This window comes from Stegostoma tigrinum, chromosome 27, assembly GCF_030684315.1.
Source record: "Stegostoma tigrinum isolate sSteTig4 chromosome 27, sSteTig4.hap1, whole genome shotgun sequence".
NCBI classification, from domain to species: domain Eukaryota; kingdom Metazoa; phylum Chordata; class Chondrichthyes; order Orectolobiformes; family Stegostomatidae; genus Stegostoma; species Stegostoma tigrinum.
The window spans coordinates 15,773,766-15,794,039 of NC_081380.1; the positions used below are offsets into that span (position 1 = coordinate 15,773,766).

Below are 20,274 nucleotides of genomic sequence, written 5' to 3' on the forward strand. Positions count from 1 at the left end.
AGCATTGTTCCTCTGCAGCACTGATGGCATGTGTTTCTGGAAGTCAACCGACTTACATAAAGCTAGATTTCAGCAATGATATCGATGAAAACAAAGTACAAAGCTAAGGTGAACACTGTCCATCACGTTTTTGCCCACTTGTTTAAGATTCCGTGTGGTCTTCACAGGCCAGTTATTCAGCATCAGCAAAACGCCATGCAATAAGCACAAATGAGGCAAATGTGAAAGACTAGGGGTCTATTGCATAATTAAATTTTATTTTGGGGGGAAAAAAAGACAATTTGTACTGGAGGTAAAGTGTTGGTAGACCTCTGCTACAATGCGTGCATCAGCTTTAAGTGAAACAAATCAAAAAATCATTTTCTAGGGCCTTTCGTATTCTCCATTTCCCTGAGTTTCAAATAACCATCCAACTTTTCCTTAAAGGATGTCAATATTCTCATCTCAATCACTTCTTGCAGGTAAGCTTTCTACGCTCCAGCAACTCTCACAATACAGTAATGTCTACTAATTGTTCTCCTTACACACTTATTAATCATTTAAAATTGATAAACTTTCATCATTGACTGCTCAGAGAAAATTGTCTTGTCCCATTCACTTCAAAACTTACTGTTAATAACCATGAAGAGTTTTCTTGTGGGTCTTTGTTGTTCAACAGCAATATGCCCAGTATTTCAAGTCTCTTGGATAAATTAACCTTTCTATTCCAGGCATCACTTTTAGTAAAATCAAGCTGTATGTTCTTAATGGTTTTAATTAGCTATTCATAACTGTTCACTTTTAACAGAGTAACAAATGTTTGCGCAAATTTAAAATGTATTCCTTATTGTTACATACCAAGTCCCCTTTTACAAGACCCAAAATTCTGTTGGCTTTTAAGATTTTGTCTACCTACACACTGTTCCACTGAATTAATAACTTGAGTGGCTAGAACTCTGTTCATTCACACCTTTAGTGACTTTCCATTAATAGACAATAGACAATAGGTGCAGGAGTAGGCCATTCGGCCCTTCGAGCCAGCACCACCATTCATTATGATCAGTATCCTGTTCCTGTGTTATCCCTATAACCCTTGATTCCACTATCTTTAAAAACTCTATCCATCTCTTTCTTGAAAATATCCAGAGAGTTGGCCTCCACTGCCTTCTGGGGCAGAGCATTCCAAATATCCACCACTCTCTGGGTGAAGAAGTTTCTCCTCAACTCTGTTCTAAATGGCCTACCTTTATTTTTAAACTGCGTCCTCTGGTTCTGGATTCACCCATCAGTGAAACATGCTTCCTGCCTTCAGTGTCCCCCAGTCCCTTAATAATCTTATATGCCTCAATCAGATCCCCTCTCATCCCCCTAAACTCAAGTGTATACAAGCCCAGTTGCTCCAATCTTTCAACATATGATAGTCCCGCCATTCTGGGAATTGACCTCGTGAACCTACGCTGCACTCCCTCAATAGCAAGAATATCCTTCCTCAAATTTGGAGACCAAAACTGCACACAATACTCCAGGTGCGGTCTCACCAGGGCCCTGTACAGCTGCAGAAGGACCTCTTTGCTCCTATACTCAATTCCTCTTGTTATGAAGGCCAGCATTCCATTAGCTTTCTTCACTGCCTGCTGTACCTGCATGCTTGCTTTCATTGACTGATGTACAAGAACACCTAGATCTCGTGTACTTCCCCTTTACCTAACATGGCTCCATTTAGATAGTAATCTGCCTTCCTGTTCTTGCCACCAAAGTGGATAACCACACATTTATCCACATTAAACTGCATCTGCCATGCATCCGTCCACTCACCTAGCCTGTCCAAGTCACCCTGTATTCTCATAACATCCTCCTCACATTTCACATTGACACCCAGCTTTGTGTCATCAGCAAATTTGCTAATATTACTTTTAATGCCTTCATCTATATCATTAATGTATATTGTAAACAGCTCAGTCCCAGCACCGAACCTTGTGGTACCCCACTGGTCACTGCCTGCCATTCCAAAAGGGACCCATTTATCACTACTCTTCGCTTCCTGTCAGCCAGCCAATTTTCAATCCAAGTCAGTATTTTGCCCCCAATACCATGTGCCCTAATTTTGCTCAGCAATCTCCTATGTGGGACTTTATCAAAGGCTTTCTGAAAGTCCAGTGGTTCTACTGGTTCTCCCTTGTCTATCTTCATAGATACATCCTCAAAACATTCTAGAAGATTAGTCAAGCACGATTTCCCCTTCGTAAATCCATGCTGACTCTGAGCTATCCTGTTACTGCTATCCAAATGAGTCAAGATTTCATCTTTTATAATTGACTCCAGCATCTTTCCCACCACTGACGTCAGGCTGACCGGTCTATAATTCCCTGTTTTCTCTCTTCCTCCTTTCTTGAAAAGTGGGACAACATTAGCAACCGTACAATCCACGGGAACTGATCCTGAATCTGTAGAACATTGGAAAATGATTACCAATGCATCCACGATTTCTAGAGCCACCTCCTTAAGCACCCTGGGATGCAGACCATCAGGTCCCGGGGACGTATTAGCCTTCAGTACTAACAGTCTATCCAACACCATTTCCTATGTAATATAAATTCCCTTCAGTTCATCCATTACCCGAGGTCCTTCAGCCACTACTGCATCTGGGAGATTGCTTGTGTCTTCCCTAGTAAAGACAGATCCAAAGCACCAATTCAACTCATCTGCCATTTCCTTGTTCCCCATAATAAATTCACCTGTTTCCGTCTTCAAGGGCCCAATTTTAGTCTTAACCATTTTTTTTTTCTTTTTACATACCTAAAAACGCTTTTACTATCCTCCTTTATATTTTTGGCCAGTTTTCCTTCATAGCTCATTTTTTCTCTGTGTATTGCCTTTTTGGTTATCTGCTGTTGCTCTTTAAAAGCTTCCCAGTCCTCCGGCTTCCCACTCATCTTTGCTATGTTATACTTCTCTTTTATCTTTATACAGTCCTTAACTTCCCTCGTCAGCCACGGCCGCCCCTGCCTCCCCTTAGGATCTTTCTTCCTCTTTGGTATGAACTGATCCTGCACCTTCTGCATTACATCCAGAAATACCTGCCATTGTTGTTCCACTGCCATCCCTGCTCGGGTATTGTACCACTGAACTTTGGCCAGCTCCTCCCTCATAGCTCCAAAGTTTATAGTTCCGAATGTATTACTTCTTTCATAACCCCAACAGGCTGCATACTTCACCTGTTTGCTTATAATTCTTTGCCTTCCTGAAATATTCTGAAATCCTTTCTGCTATTCATCAAACGTCATGTTTTTACATCACTAAGTTGAGATTTTGTTCATCTACATCTATCAAAAACAAATCAAGATCTAGTACTGACCCTGGAACACATCACTTCCGACTCTAACAACTGATAACTCTCATCTAGGCCCGAAACGTCAGCTTTCCTGCTCCGATGATGCTGCTTGGCCTGCCGTGTTCATCCAGCTCTACACCTTGTTATCTCAGATCGTCCAGCATCTGCAGTTCCGACTATCTCTGATAACTCTCATCCTTGTTTTTTGTCGAACTGATAATTTTCTGTCGATGTTGCTGAATTTCCTCTTGTAGCACATATACATCATTTTTCCAACATATGTTTTTAGTGATACTTCATCAAATGGCCACTGAAAATTCATACACACCGTATCTATTCCATTTATTTCTACAAAAAAAAGTTATATTTGCTAAACATGGTTTTCTTAACACATCTATCCTTGATTAAGCCAAATGTTTCTAAATACTTGGAAGTACATCAATTTGTGGATTTCTGAACTTTCTCAATGATTGACAAATTGTGCTGTGGATTTGATGAGGATTAGTTTACAATGCTCTTTTTATTTTAACAATTTTTGCTTACCATCCTTTTCATTTACCCATTATAATTTATACTTGTGATTAAGTTAATATTGTTAGTTGCACTTTTATTTTACACTGCCCTTTTAAATTTCACTCGAGATGAATTTATTTATCCATGAAATCCTACACTTTGATACAACCCTATTTTCTTTGATACAATTGGATGTATTTATAGCCTGTGCAGATCACATTTGAAGAATTTTCATTTCTGATTTGTCAATATATGTACTAACTGTTTCATGCAGTTCATTCAGGTGAGGTCCCAATCATTTCTTCGCATTCTGAATTTTTTTTCGCGTAACATCCTTAGTCTTGACTCACTGCTATCATGTTCTATTCTTTCACTGAACCTACCATGTTGCAGTTACTAGTTCCCAATTGTTCTCTCACAGAACAATTTATTTTCCAGAACATAAAGGGGACACTTTTTCTTTTGTTATACAGGGAAGTGGGAAGCTGTCTTGGATGCATTACAAGTTTATAGTGAAGCAAAAGTCATCTATATTGTTACCTGTGAGATAATTAATATCCAGCAATATTACTGCCCTCATCTTAACATGAAATTCTAGACTGTCTGCAAATCTCCCCCACTATCTCGTGTTTGATGGTCTGTAACACTCAGTAGGAATTGTAGCAATTATCATTATGTATCTTAACACTACCGATATGTGCATTTACTCTTAATACAATCCCTGGAATATCCTTATGGATCATTATTGTGATAGGCGCAAATACTCCACACATTGAACTCTCCTCAAAATATTGTAACCAGGAATATGATCATTAAACATCATATACAACATAAGCCGCATCATCACTGCAGCTCTATTCCTAATTTTTAATATTTTACTATTTCAGTTGTGCTTTGAATGCTCTTTGTAGTCACATACATAGATATTCCACCCAATCTTGAAAAATATTGACGCTTTTTTTTCTTGACAACAAATCCATCGGTGACGTGTACAAAAGGTTTTGCCCCAGTTTCTGAACACAGTAACTCGGACAGCAGATACCAACTGCTCTCTTTACAAACAGCAAAACCATTGTCTCTCTGCAGAAACTTGACTCTCCTGCTTTGTGAATGAGCAATAAAGTCCTAAACTTCCAATGCATCCACTACTATCACAGGGTTTAGCTACAGATTATCAACAAAGGGAAAAATTACTCACAGTTGAAAAAAACTTATCAACACTGTCTACAACACTTACAGTATGTTTAACTAATACTCCAGGCTGGTTTAATAATCCATGGATCAAGAACAGAACAAAGAAAATTACAGCACAGGAACAGGCCCTTTGGCCCTCCAAGCCTGCACCGATCCAGATGCTCTATATGAACCTGTCGCCCATTTTCCAAGGATCTGTATCCCTCTGCTCCCTGCCCATTCATGTACCTGTCTAGATACATCTAAAATGACACTATAGTGCCTGCCTCTACCACCTCTGCTGGCAACGCACTCCAGACACCCACCACCCTCTGTGTAAAGAACTTTCCATGCATATCTCCCTTAAACTTTTCCCCTCTCACCTTGAAATTGTGACTACTAGTAATTGAGTCCCCCACTCTGGGGAAAAAGCTTCTTGCTACCCACTCTGTCTATACCTCTCATGATTTTGTAGACCTCAATGAGGTCGCCCCTCAACCTCCATCTTTCTAATGTAAATAATCCTAATCTACTCAACCTCTCTTCATAGCTAGCACCCTCCATACCAGGCAACATCCTGGTGAACCTCCTCTGCACCCTCTCCAAAGCATCCACTTCCTTTTGGTAATGTGGCGGCCAGAACTGTACGCAGTATTCCAGATGTGGTCGAACCACAGTCCTATACAACTGTAACATGACCTGCCAACGCTTGTACTCAATACCCCATCTGATGAAGGAAAGCATGCCGTATGCCTTCTTGACCACTCTATTGACCTGTGTTGCCACCTTCAGGGTACAATGACCTGAACATCCAGATCTCTCTGTACATCAATTTTCCCCAGAACTTGTCTGTTTACCAAAAACAGAAGTCACTGGAAAAGCTCAGCAGGCCTGGCAGCATCTCCGAAGAAAAAAATCAGAGATAACGTTTCAAGACCGGTGATCCTTCCTCAGAACAATATTCAGAAAAAAAGAGCTATCTAGGTTTCTTACTGTAGTGATTGGAACAAGATGAGTCTTCTTTACAATGAGATCCTTGATTAGGGGTGTTAACCTGAACCAATCGAGGAGCCCTGGCTGACCAATATAAGCTGGGAATTCAGAATTTCCTCACTTCAGGGACTGACTCCAAGCTAACTGGCCATAGCCAGTGTACTGTGCAGGTGTAAATAAAGGGTGGCTTGGTAATGGGATACTAGTCTGTGCAGTTATTTTACTAACCTAATGTCAATCCATTTATAAAGATCAAAAACAGGTAAAAAAATGCCGTGCTTACAATGCTGCTTATGTATGTTTGGTGTGAATCAACTGGTTCAACATTTCACATCATTGGCTGCTTTGGAGCATCTTGACTTTGTGAAAAACACTAAATAATCAATAAAATAAATATTTTATTTATTTTATTGATTATACAAAATGATATAGCTCCTGGTGCAAGTTACTATCCAAAGGAGACAGGCTTCTTGCAACCAAAACTTCAGGGCAAAGGGAATTTGAATCTTGAGTCAAAGTAGTACAGGGGTCGCATCTATTGTGGTCTGTGGCATGTAGCCAGGCAATAAAAAAGCAATTAAACAAGGTCCTTCCATACACTGCAGTACACCTACAAAGGACAATGTTCTTACAGAGACAAAGCAATATTGGTTACAAATGACCAGGAGGGAGAATCCATTAAAACTCCCCCATATAACTCCTGGTAAATCTTAACTTTCACTAGTTAGGTGCTGAGCTACGATGGGACTTACATGGAAAGGAATGTGACATGCTGAAAGCTAAATATTTTCCTTCGCAAATAACAAATCTTTCACAGCTCAGAACACGTCTTGTTCGGCACTTGAAAGAGCTCGAGATGCAGCTGTTACTGCCTATTCTTGAACTATGTGAGAAATTCAGGGTAATTAGGTTACTGTGTAGCCCCCAAGCTTGGGTGGGGCTGGCTGAGGCTTCCTTAATCTTTACCACTTTGACACATTTGCAGTCAGACAATTGCAGTTCACAATCAGCATCAGGGCTGTGAGTGAGTTTGGCTTGAGGGGTTTGGGGGGAAAGGGGAGAGAGGGCATTGCAAGGAGTGTCTCTGTGACAGCTGCGGAGTTTTCAAGCTTCTTTACGTGGAGACCTGTGGCCTTCCTGTACCCCTACGTGACATGCCTAGTAAACAGAGGGACTGTTTTCTTTGGCAGCAGATCAGTCACTGCTTTCCTGCTTACTTGTTCGCTCTGCAGACTTCCCCGGCACTGTTTTGACAGTTGCTTAAGTGACAATGGGAACTGCAGATGCTGGAGAATCCAAGACAACAAAATGTGAGGCTGGATGAACACAGCAGGCCAAGCAGCATCCCAGGAGCACAAAAGCTGACGCTTCGGGCCTAGACCCTTCATCAGAGAGGGGGATGGGGTGAGGGTTCTGGAATAAATAGGGAGAGAGGGGGAGGGGGAGGCGGACTGAAGATGGAGAGAAGAGAAGATAGGTGGAGAGAGTATAGGTGGGGAGGTAGGGAGGGGATAGGTCAGTCCAGGGAAGACGGACAGGTCAAGGAGGTGGGATGAGGTTAGTAGGTAGGAGATGGGGGTGCGGCTACGGGTGGGAGGAAGGGATGGGTGAGAGGGAGAACAGGTTAGGGAGGCAGAGACGGGCTGGACTGGTTTTGGGATGCGGTGGGAAGAGGGGAAGAGCTGGGATGGTTGTGTGGTGCAGTGGGGGGAGGGGACGAACTGGGCTGGTTTTGGGATGCGGTGGGGGAAGGGGAGATTTTGAAGCTGGTGAAGTCCACATTGATACCATTGGGCTGCAGGGTTCCCAAGTGGAATATGAGTTGCTGTTCCTGCAACTTTCGGGTGGCATCATTGTGGCACTGCAGGAGGCCCATGATGGACATGTCATCTAAAGAATGGGAGGGGAAGTGGATTAAGCAGAGGTTCACCAGCACATCTGCCAATGTGGTATACTGTATCCATTGTACCCGGTGTGGCTTCCTCTACATTGGGGAAACCAAGCGGAGGCTTGGGGACCGCTTTGCAGAACACCGCCGCTGGGTTCGCAATAAACAACTGCACCTCCCAGTCGCAAACCATTTCCACTCCCCCTCCCATTCTTTAGATGACATGTCCATCATGGGCCTCCTGCAGTGTCACAATGATGCCACCCGAAAGTTGCAGGAACAGCAACTCATATTCCGCTTGGGAACCCTGCAGCCCAATGGTATCAATGTGGACTTCACCAGCTTCAAAATCTCCCCTTCCCCCACCGCATCCCAAAACCAGCCCAGTTCGTCCCCTCCCCCCAATGCACCACACAACCAGCCCAGCTCTTCCCCCCCACCCACTGCATCCCAAAACCAGTCCAACCTGTCTCTGCCTCCCTAACCGGTTCTTCCTCTCACCCATCCCTTTACAATTGAACACAAGCAATCTCCTATCCTTCCATTGATTCCTTTATCTCTTGAATTTCCAACACCTCATAATTATATCTCTTGGCTGCGAAAGTGAAATTCGAAGCCAAGTTGTTCCAGATAAACAATGTCAATGGTTGAGGTCAAACTGGATTCAAACATTTGGGGCGGCACAGTGGCTGTGGTTAGCACTACTGCCTCACAGAACCAGGGACCCGGGTTCAATTCCACCCTTGGGCAACTGTTTTGTGGAGTTTGCACATTCTCCCTGGGTCTGTGTGAGTTTCCTCTAGGTGCTCCCATAGTCCAAAGATGCACAGGTTAGGTGAATTGGCCATGATAAATTGCCCATAGTGTTCAGGGTTGTGCAGGTGGGTTATAAGGGGATAGGCCTGGGGGGGATGCTCTGAGGGTTGGTGTGGACTTGTTGGGCCAAAGAGCCTGATTCCACACTATAGGGATTCTATGATTCGCCTCTGAACCGCAAGTGTGGAACAGTCCACTGGATCCTCTTCTGCTGGGCTGCAACCTAGAATGTTCAGCTCTTACATATCAGTGATATGCACTGGTAGGAACACACAGTGTCCATTGGCTGATCACCAATCTGCTTCCTATTTTGTGTGGACCACCTTGTAATTGTGCTAAAGGTGAAATGGACAGTGCAAGTCCAGATTTGATGGGTAACTTCTAAGAATCTTGCCCATGAGTACATAGAACATAGAACATAGAACATTGCAGCACAGTACAGGCCCTTCGGCCCTCGATGTTGTGCCGACCTGTCATACCGATCTCAAGCCCATCTAACCTACACTATTCCATGTACGTCCATATGCTTGTCCAATGACAACTTAAACGTACCTAAAGTTGGCGAATCTACTACCGTTACAGGCAAAGCGTTCCATTCCCTTACTACTCTCTGAGTAAAGAAACTACCTCTGACATCTGTCCTATATCTTTCACCCCTCAATTTAAAGCTATGCCCCCTCATGCTCGCCGTCACCATCCTAGGAAAAAGGCTCTCCCTATCCACCCTATCTAACCCTCTGATTATTTTATGTTTCAATTAAGTCACCTCTCAACCTTCTTCACTCGTGCGAAAACAGCCTCAAGTCCCTCAGCCTTTCCTCGTAAGACCTTCCCTCCATACCAGGCAACATCCTAGTAAATCTCCTCTGCACCCTTTCCAAAGCTTCCACATCCTTCTTATAATGTAGTGACCAGAACTGTACACAATACTCCAAGTGTGGCCGCACCAGAGTCTTGTACAGCTTCACCATAACCTCTTGGTTCCGGAACTCGATCCCTCTATTAATAAAAGCTAAAACACTGTTTGCCTTCTTAACAGCCCTGTCAACCTGGGTGGCAACTTTCAAGGATCTGTGTACATGGACACCGAGATCTCTCTGCTCATCTACACTGCTAAGAATCTTACCATTAGCCCTGTACTTTGCCTTCCGGTTACTCCTACCAAAGTGCATCACCTCACATTTGTCTGCATTAAACTCCATTTGCCACCTCTCAGCCCAGCTCTGCAGCTTATCTATGTCTCTCTGCAACCTACAGCATCCTTCGTCACTATCCACAACTCCACCGGCCTTAGTGTCGTCTGCAAATTTACTAACCCATCCTTCTACGCCCTCATCCAGGTCATTTATAAAAATGACAAACAGCAGTGGACCCAACACCAACCCTTGCAGTATACCACTAGAAACTGGTCTCCAGGATGAACATTTCCCATCAACTACCACCCTCTGTCTTCTTTCAGCAAGCCAATTTCCGATCCAAACTGCTATATCTCCCACAATCCCATTCCTCTGCATTTTGTACAATATCGACACTGCTCAGCTCTCATCAATCCTCTTGTTACTTCTTTAAAAACTCAACCAAGTTATTGAGATATGATTTCCCACGCACAAAGCCATGTTGACTACCCCTAAACAGTCCTTTCCTTTCCAAAAGCATGTAAATCCTGTCTCTCAGGACTTATCCACCGCTGATGTCAGGCTCACGGGTCTATAGTTCCCTGGCTTTTCCTTACCACCTTTGGCAACCTCCAGTCTTCCAGCATCTCACCTGTGACACTCGATGGTACAAAGATCTCAGCGAGGAGCCCAGCAATCAGTTCCTTAGCTTCCCTGCAAGTTCTACGGTACACCTGATGTCGTCCTGGAGATTTATCTGCTTTTATATATTTTAAGACATCCAACACTACCTCCTTTGTGATGTGGACATTTTTCTGGATGTCACTATTTATTTCCCCATGTTCTCTATCTTCTATATCCTTCTCTACAGTAAACATGAATGCAAAATACTCATTTAGTCTCTTCCCCCATCTTCTGCAGCTCCGCACGTAGGCGGTCTTGCTGATCTTTAAGGGATCCTATTCTCTCCCTAGTTACTCTTTGTCCTTAATGTATTTGTACAATCCCCTTGGATTCTCCTTAACTCTATTTGCCAAAGCATCCCATGTTCCATTTTTGCCCTCCTGATTTCCCTCTTAAGTATACTCCTGTTGCCCTTATAGTCTTCTTGGGATTCATGCTATCCCTGCTGTCTATAGCTGCCACATGCTTCCTTCTCATTCTTAACCAAAGTAGAAATGGGCCACTTTTGCTTTGGAAAATGCTCCATTCCCATCAAGTTTGGCCTTGTTAATAACAAAAATGACAGTCTCATAGTTAATGTGACTTCACCAAATCCATCAGGCCTGTTATCTTCCACAACACTGCATCAGGTCAGAGGTTAAACACACTTCACTCGCATTAAACATCCATTATGGGGAAGATTAAACCTACAAACACTGGAATACAGATGTACATAGCACATCAGTCAGCATGTAAAAGAAAGGGATCAAATCTTGAACATAACACAAGCTGTCCAGCTACAACTTACTCTATGTGGATTCCAACTTAAATTCCACCCTTCAGGTTTTAATTCCACTTAAGATTACAGGATATTTACAACACACATTGAACTGCTACTCCTATCGCATCCTGAGTTTTACGTACAGTATTACTTGGTGCCACATGAACACTCCCAATCCCTCTGTTCACCAGCACCAATTCAACTGATCTCAAGGCTGTCCTCATCCATAGTTTTATTTCATTCTGTTTCTGAACCAACACTAACAATAAAAAACTTTTTCACGTCCTGTCAGGTGTTAAGGACTTTCAATTCTCACGGACACCAATGTCCCTCCATGTGTCTCTTCCCCATCTCAACTAATCTCATTGCTTCCTGTCTTTTCACAATGCTTGCTGATCTTTGTCTCTGACGTTGAAGCAAAGAACTTCGTTCTAGACCATGTCACTCCCCCCAAAGCAGTTGTGTGTGCATGACATTGAACTCTCTTCCACCGCCTTTGCCCCTGCATTCACTGTTTGGGCTTAAAGTCCTCGTCCTGATAAGTGAGTCCTTTGACTTGTTCCTGTACCCTCTCTCCATCTTGGAGTTTCCCTCCGCCTTCTTACTTGCTGTTGAACTTTTCATTAAGAACCATCAACCTAATACAGACTATCTTAATTTCTTTGTTTTCCTCATTCACTCTACCCTCCTTTCCTCTGAATTTATTGCACATTCTGTCTGTATCTAACCATGATGCTGGTGCCAAACTCACTGACAATAATAATATTTTGGTCTGGTGTACCAAAGGTTGAGCACCAACTCGCAGTCACTTTTTCCCATGTCCCTCTCTACTATACCTCCACTACTGAACATCAAGTCATTATTTCCAGGATTAACATCAACTTCACTCCCTCAGATTTCCTTACACTCTGCCTCTTGTAAGGAATCCATCCAATTCTCCAAATTTTTCCATCTGAGTCATATCTTCTGATGATGCAATCTTCTCCCCAGTGTGATTGATTAGGCCCTCAACTGCATCGGAACCATTTTTATCTTTTGCTCTTTTCCTCTCCTGACCAGAAGAGTGACAGGGTTCATTTTGAACCCCATTCCACCCCATTCAAAAGATCAGCCTCCACCATTTCCATAGATTCCAGCTGATTTCACCACCAAATACATTTTCCCCTCCCCTCTCAACATTTTCATGCAACATAGAACATAGAACATTACAGAACAGTACAGGCCCTTCGGCCCTCGATGTTGTGCTGACCTGTCATACCGATCTCAAGCCCATCTAACCTACACTATTCCATGTACGTCCATATGCTTATCCAATAACGACTTAAATGTACCTAAAGTTGGCGAATCTACTACCGTTGCAGGCAAAGCGTTCCATTCCCTTTCTACTCTCTGAGTAAAGAAACTACCTCTGACATCTGTCCTATATCTTTCACTCCTCAATTTCAAGCTATGGCCCCTCGTGCTCGCCATCACCATCCTAGGAAAAAGGCTCTCCCTATCCACCCTATCTAACCCCCTGATTATTTTATATGTTTCAATTAAGTCACCTCTCAACCTTCTTCTCTCGAGTGAAAACAGCCTCAAGTCCCTCAGCCTTTCCTCGTAAGACCTTCCCTCCATACCAGGCAACATCCTAGTAAATCTCCTCTGCACCCTTTCCAAAGCTTCCACATCCTTCTTATAATGTGGTGACCAGAACTGTACACAATACTCCAAGTGCGGCCGCACCAGAGTTTTGTACAGCTGCAGTGTAACCTCTTGGTTCCGGAACTCGATCCCTCTATTAATAAAAGCTAAAACACTGTATGCCTTCTTAACAGCCCTGTCAACCTGGGTGGCAACTTTCAAGGATCTGTGTACATGGACACCGAGATCGCTCTGCTCATCTACAGTGCTAAGAATCTTACCATTAGCCCTGTACTTTGCCTTCCGGTTACTCCTACCAAAGTGCATCACCTCACACTTGTCTGCATTAAACTCCATTTGCCACCTCTCAGCCCAGCTCTGCAGCTTATCTATGTCTCTCTGCAACCTACAGCATCCTTCGTCACTATCCACAACTCTACCGACCTTAGTGTCGTCTGCAAATTTACTAACCCATCCTTCTACGCCCTCATCCAGGTCATTTATAAAAATGACAAACAGCAGTGGACCCAACACAGACCCTTGCGGTACACCACTAGTAAGTGGTCTCCAGGATGAACATTTCCCATCAACTACCACCCTCTGTCTTCTTTCAGCAAGCCAATTTCCGATCCAAACTGCTATATCTCCCACAATTCCATTCTTCCGCATTTTGTACAATAGCCTATTGTGGGGAACCTTATCGAACGCCTTGCTGAAATCCATATACACCACATCAACTGGTTTACTCTCATCTACCTGTTCTTTTCCAACACTTTACCAACAACTGAGGTAAGGCTCACTGGTCTATAATTACCAGGGTTGTCTCTACTCCCCTTCTTGAACAGGGGACCACATTTGCTATCCTCCAGTCATCTGGCACTATTCCTGTAGACAATGACGAGTTAAAGATCAATGCCAAAGGCTCGGCAATCTCCTCCCTGGCTTCCCAGAGGATCCGAGGTTAAATCCCATCCGGCCCAGGGGACTTATCTATCTTCACCTTCTGAAGGATTTCTAATACCTCTTCCGCGTGAACCTCAATCCCACCTCGTCTAGTAGCCTGTATCTCAGTATTCTCCTCGACAACATTGTCGTTTTCTAAAGTGAATACTGTTGAAAAATATTCATTTAGCGCTTCCCCTATCTCATCTGACTCCACACACAACTTACCACTACTATCCTTGATTGGGCCTAATCTTACTTTCATCATTCTTTTATTCCTTAAATACCTATGGAAAGCCTTAGGGTTTACCCTGATCCTATCTGCCAACAACTTCTCATATCTCCTCCTGGCTCTCCTGAGCTCTCTCTTTTAGTCTTTCCTGGCTACCTCGTAGCCCTCAAGTGCCCTAACTGAGCCTTCACATCTCATCCTAACATAAGCCTTCTTCTTCCTCTTGACCAGAGATTCCACCTCCTTCGTAAACCACGACTCCCGTACTCTACTGCTTCCTCCCTGCCTGACAGGTACATATTTATCTAGGACACACAGGAGCTTCTCCTTGAATAAGCTCCACATTTCTAATGTGCCCATCCCCTGCAGTTTCCTTCCCCATTCTATGCTCCCTAAATCTTGCCTAATCTCATCTTAATTGCCTTTCCCCCAGCCATAACTCTTGCCCAGTGGTATACACCTATCCCTTTCCATCACTAAAGTAAACATAACAGAATTGTGATCACTATCACCAAAGTGCTCACCTACTTCCAAATCTAACACCTGGCCGGGCTCATTACCCAGTACCAAATCTAATGTGGCTTTGCCCCTTGTTGGCCTATCTCATCTGGACCATTCGTCAGTTGCAGGTGGTGTAAAGGCTTACCTTTGCTTCCTCTCTCCTCAACATCCTAAGCTCTAAACACTCCTTCCAGAAGAAGCAATGATTTATTTATAGGTCTTTCAATTTAGTCCAGTGTACTTGCTGTTCATAATGTGAGGTGATCACCTCTGCATTGGGGAGCTCAAATGCAGACTGGGTGACTGTCTTTCAGCATACCTTTCTCAGTCTGCAAGCATGACCCAAAGCTCCCGGTGGGTTCCCATTCCAGTTTACCATCTTGCTCTCACATTCGTACTTTGGCCAGCTGTAGTGTTCCATTGAAACTCAAAAAACAGGATCTCATCTTCTAATTGGACATTTTAAGCCTTCTGGGCTATCCTCTAAGTTAAACAATTTCAGACCATGAACCCTATGTCCCATTTAGCTTTTGTTCTGTTGCGATGTACCAGTTTGAAGCTTTTTATGTTGTTGTTCAAATTGTCATTTAATCTGTCCCACATCCTAGACCCTCTTTTGTTTAACTGTTCACACTTCCCTTTTTTGACAGCATTTTTGTCCTCCTCTAGTTTTGAAAAGGAGTCTCACTCATCTCAAAGTGAACTCTTTCTCTCTCCACAGATACTCTCAGGCCTGCAGGGCATTTCCAGCACTTGCCTTTTATTTCAGAATTCCATTATCTGCAGAATTTTCATTTCATATTACTCATCTTGCACTTCTCAGTCAGATACACAGCAACTAGTTGCAGGCTTCCAGATATTCTGCATTTTAAGTTTTATCCTTTCTTAATTCGAGGTTCTTTCGCTTTTCCCAGATTTGGCACATTTGGACAAGGTAGAGTCATTGCTCCAAAAGACCAAGGCACAGCCTCAGAATAACGGGACAACCCTTTAAAATGGAGATGAGGAGGAATTTCTTCAGCCAGAGAGTGGTGAATCTGAGGAACTCATTGTCACAGAAGGCTGCGGAGGCCAATCATGGAGTGTATTTAAGATAGAGATAGGTAGGTTCTTGAATAGTAAGGGGATCAAGGGTTACAGGGAGTAGGTAGGAGAATGGGGTAGAAAAAAAAAATCAGCCACGATTGAATAGTGGAGCAGACTCAATCCAATATTCAACTGGCCTAGTCCTACTCTTATATCTTATGGTCTCTAACAAGTCGGTACTAGGACATGCAGACAAGATTTCAGCAAAATTAGGGGTGTCAAGGAAAACAGGGTAATAGAAGTCAGCAGCACTCGTTTTTGGAGAGCACCCAATTAACAATGCACTAAATTGTTTGCAGGTTTCAGACGATCAAATATTCACTGTCCTAGTACAGCCCTCACTTGCGATACTGCAGAACTTTTAAAAGCTGAGCAGCAAGCACCGAAAAGTTTCGGAATCCAATTTTGATTCCAGCGTATGGGTATCAACTAATTGACCATAGTAGTAACCTGCTTGGGTTTAATGTCTGGTTGCTTCAGATTTATGCTGAGGGATTCACTGAGCCAGGGATTGCTGGTCCCATGAAACTATGTGTAATCAGAGTTAAACCCAGGGATTGAAACATTACTGTTCCCTAGAAACTACTTCCGAGTATACTCTTTGAATCTCACTAAGACTGGGGAATTTTGCTTTTGTGGAACTGTACCTGATCTGGTAACTCCTTCAGAATAAAAAATTGAAAACATTTAAGTTTCATTAAAAATCACTGATTTATCAAAATATTTAGACTCTTTATTATTCCTGCCTTCTGCGATTTGGGTCATGTTTTACATATTTGTGAAAAAGCCAAATTTGCATTTCACTTGTTAAGTACAGTCTTTACATGATTAAATATAAACATATATATGTATACAAGTTCCCGACCTTGTTGAAGAGGGAGAGGCAAGGATGTGGGTCTCGGTCAGGGCGCTCCAATTTGACCATGCTGACAAAGCCATAGTCTTGCTGCTCATCTTCACTGGTGTTACACAGCCACAGAGGGTGAAACTGCCAGACAAAGCAATAAATAACATTTAGTAAACTGCAAGCAACATATATTCATACACAGAGAGAGTGCAACAAGGAAAAACAGTTGCTGACTATTTTTCTTTTTTCTAACTCACAAAATGTTTTGCTTGCAGCTGAGATTAGGAATGGATACATACAACTGGTGAGATTTGATGATGAGCTATTCCTCCAGTCCTCCGTCTCTGCTCTTGTGTTGACCTGATCTAACATGGGATGTAAGCTTATCTTCATTCTAAGTTGTATGACTATTGCTGGACCCTGCATTCCTTACTGAATACAATGTGGTCTTAAATACCAAAGTCTGAGTGATGTGACTTGCTGCTGTTAGTTAGGCATTTCCCATTTAGAGTTATTTCCCAGGTTTGCTGGTTCTAGTGTTAAAGGCCTCCTGACTTCACTGGTTACACTAGGAACCTGCCTAGCTCTCACTAATTTTTAAGGAATTTTGCAGCAAAGAGTTATGAGTATTTCAGATTCTGGATTCCAGTTCAGGCTATAAGGGAATTCCATCTGGCAAAGGACATGATCATACACATCTGCATCAAGTACAAAACAAATTTTGGTTAAGTGGCCAGTGCCAAAACGCCCTGTTTTTGGCACCTGCTTAAAGCCCAAGCTCTTTGACTAGAACACTGAAGTGCTCAGAGGATTGAAATCAACATTTCCTTTTTTCTGCGCAGCCCCCATCAACAGGGAGATGATTTTACAAAGGGCTTGCTCTACAAAGCCTTTAACGTCGTCTTCATAGTTCTCATCATTATTGAAACACATTCTGTACATGCATTCAAAACCTAGCTGCCAATCTCCAGTGATAGAGCAAATTCCTGACATTGATGAGGGGAAGTGGGGAGCTTCTAGAAGCCAGCACTAATTTCATCCTCACTTTTTACTTCTGAGTTGCAACTTGTTAGTGAGATGCCTTTCCACAACTAAGTTGGGAAGCCTTCTTCAATCTTCTGGGAAGTAATTTTCAGAAGTGTTGGCAATTTGGCTGGAATACAAGATACCAGTTTTCTGCGGCCCAAAGAAAACTGGCTATTAAGCTTGTTTCACATTTTCCAGGAGCATAAGCATGAGCTACATACTAACTGAAGGCAGAGTTGGGTTGTCGTTTGTACCATCAGGCTCCATTTCAGGCATGCAAATGTCCTTTTGTTTTCAATGTTCTGCTTGGTTAGACTCTAAAGGCAGTAGCTCCTGTTATTTTGCCACTTACATTTCTACTGTAACTGGAATGTATAATGTATGACAATATAACCGTTACAAATATTTTTCAGTTTATTATGCATCTGTGCTCACTTTTTCCAAAGGTAGCAGTGTTGAAGAGTTATCGTAGTATCGTGTCTCTGGGGTGAAGTCAGTGTTGATTACTTAAAATGATGTAACAACAGTCAAATTGGGGATTCTAGGGTAGTGTTGTTTACATATTATTCTTAGCAAGATGAAGATGTCACATTAGCCCAGACTACAATTTGGGAATTAATCTGTTGAGTGGGATGATGTAATGAAAAAGTTGACATTCTGCTTTCTGATTTCAATCTACAGTGGATTTGGCACATGGCATATAATAAACCACACTCTTACTTCAAAAGGACAAGAGATGCACAGACAGAGCTGCAAACAGCAAAGAGCTGGATGAGTAGTCAATACAATCCCAAAAAAAACAGTGACACTAAAAATTATGGCAGTGAACTAGAAAAGACAAATAATTATTACCATTTTGATTTCAACAGCATCATACACAGGATAATGAAACCTTTTAAGAAAGTTGCTTTCAGCACGAATCAAGGGCAATACAGCAAGATTGGTCACTTGAAGAATGACTCAGTAAAATGATGGGGATGAGATAAAGACAAAAAAACCATAAAACTTTCATAAACTTTGAAGTGGAAGATACAAAATGTAACCAGATAAAGGAGCTGGTTAGCTCCTTTCTGCTCAGAACAGAAATATAGCACACCAATAACGCTTTGAAGAGGAGTCTTATTGGACTCAAAAATATAGCTCTGTTTCATTCTTCGTAGATGCTGGTAAATCTGAGTTTCTCCAACATTCTTTGTGTTTGTTTTAGATTTTCAGTATTGGCATATTTCTGGCTCATGTAGTATTTCATCTTCATTCGATGCCTTAGGTAGTTTAAATGATCTCCCTTGAATACTGGACCGACTGCTTTCACGGTCCTGCTGCAGAATCAGAAGGGAGTGAAAGTTATAAAACATTCCGGGGTTGGGGGGGGGGGGGGGGAGGTGGTGTCCACGGGGAATAGATGGTATAGGTTTAAGGTGAGGGGGAAAGATTTAAAAAGGACATGAGGGTTAACTTGTTGAGGCAGAGGGTGATACGTGCATGCGACAAGCTGCCAGAGGTGGTGGAGGAGGTGGGCATGACTATAACATTTAAAAGGCACCTGGGTGGGTATATCAACAGGAAAGGTTGAAGACAGATATAGGCTAAATGGGACTGGGTTGGATTGGGATGTCCGGTTGGTGCAGATGATTTGGACTGAAGAAGGTCTGTTTCCATGCTCTCTGGCTCTATATGGCCCACTTGTCAGTACCTGGTTGATTTCTTCAGTCAGGTATACAAGCTTGGTAAGCTTCATTCAGATAAAGCACAACTCTGGCTCAAATCAGTAACTACTTAGGTCAATTCAGGCTGTGAATGAAAATAGTCCTCAAACCTTCCTCCAAATGATCAACATAAACTTTCCAACTTAGAGTTATTTACTGTTCTATCACAGTCAAGATCCTGGTTTTGATATAAGAGTATGGGAGATTCATCTATCATATATTAATAAAATGTCTTCTTTATCAATTCTATTTTCTGTATTCATGCTACTTTCCCATGGACAAAGATATGGAAAATCTACCATATTTCTCTCATATAAAGTTAACTTCTTTATCCCAATCTAATTGCAAACAATTTCTAATCTGAGCTCAGATTATTTTCTCACAGATAAAGACTTGGAAAAATCTACCCTTTTTTAAAAATCAATAATTAAGTAGGATTCTGGGGAAGTAACAGTTGCAAGGAAATTCCACAACCTAACATACTTTCAAATTCCAACTAATTACTCTGACAAACATTTAGAGAATTTTCAAGATTGGTACGACCAAATGACTCTTAAGAGAAATTAGTTGAGCGTTGAAAGTTGAAATTATGTTAGATGGTGAAGATTCTTTGCAGCTGTCACCTCTTTAGAATCAGACTTAATATTGATCTTCAAGACTCCAGCACTCGATCAATCCATCAACCTCTCCAATCCTTCTTCCTCATGTGGAAGCTCCTGAACTCTCTGATCAATCATCCTCCTGCAGGAGTTACCAACCTCTCTGACAAGCAGTTCATCTAATCATGCTGGAACTAAGCCACTTCGCCTATAATGGTTCTTTTTTCACATTCAGCCAGCTGTTACTTCAGTAATGGAGGAGAAGTGTTTAAGGCGATGATGAAACTTCTGAAGTTTTATTGACTGTGAAATTTAAACCCCTTTTTTGTTCCCACCAGTCTTGCGCTTAATTGAATTTCATCTGTGGAGATGCAAAGTTCCAGCTGGCATGTTTCAGTTGGAGACAAATTATATACAAATAGAGCATTGTACCCATCCTTTCCCGTCTCACCGAAAG

The 20,274-nt window shown here is 42.4% G+C and overlaps 1 protein-coding gene across 4 annotated transcripts in view; it reads right to left on the bottom strand.

The window, feature by feature from the left end:
• LOC125464582 (E3 ubiquitin-protein ligase RNF43) overlaps window positions 1-20,274 on the bottom strand; it is a 341,070-nt gene that overhangs the window by 39,466 nt on the left and 281,330 nt on the right. For all 4 annotated transcript variants that reach the window (XM_048557140.1, XM_048557139.1, XM_059655199.1 and 1 more), the window contains exon 2: window positions 16,505-16,627. In XM_048557140.1, coding sequence (XP_048413097.1) covers window positions 16,505-16,627 — 123 coding nt within the window. The remainder of the gene's footprint in view (window positions 1-16,504; window positions 16,628-20,274) is intronic.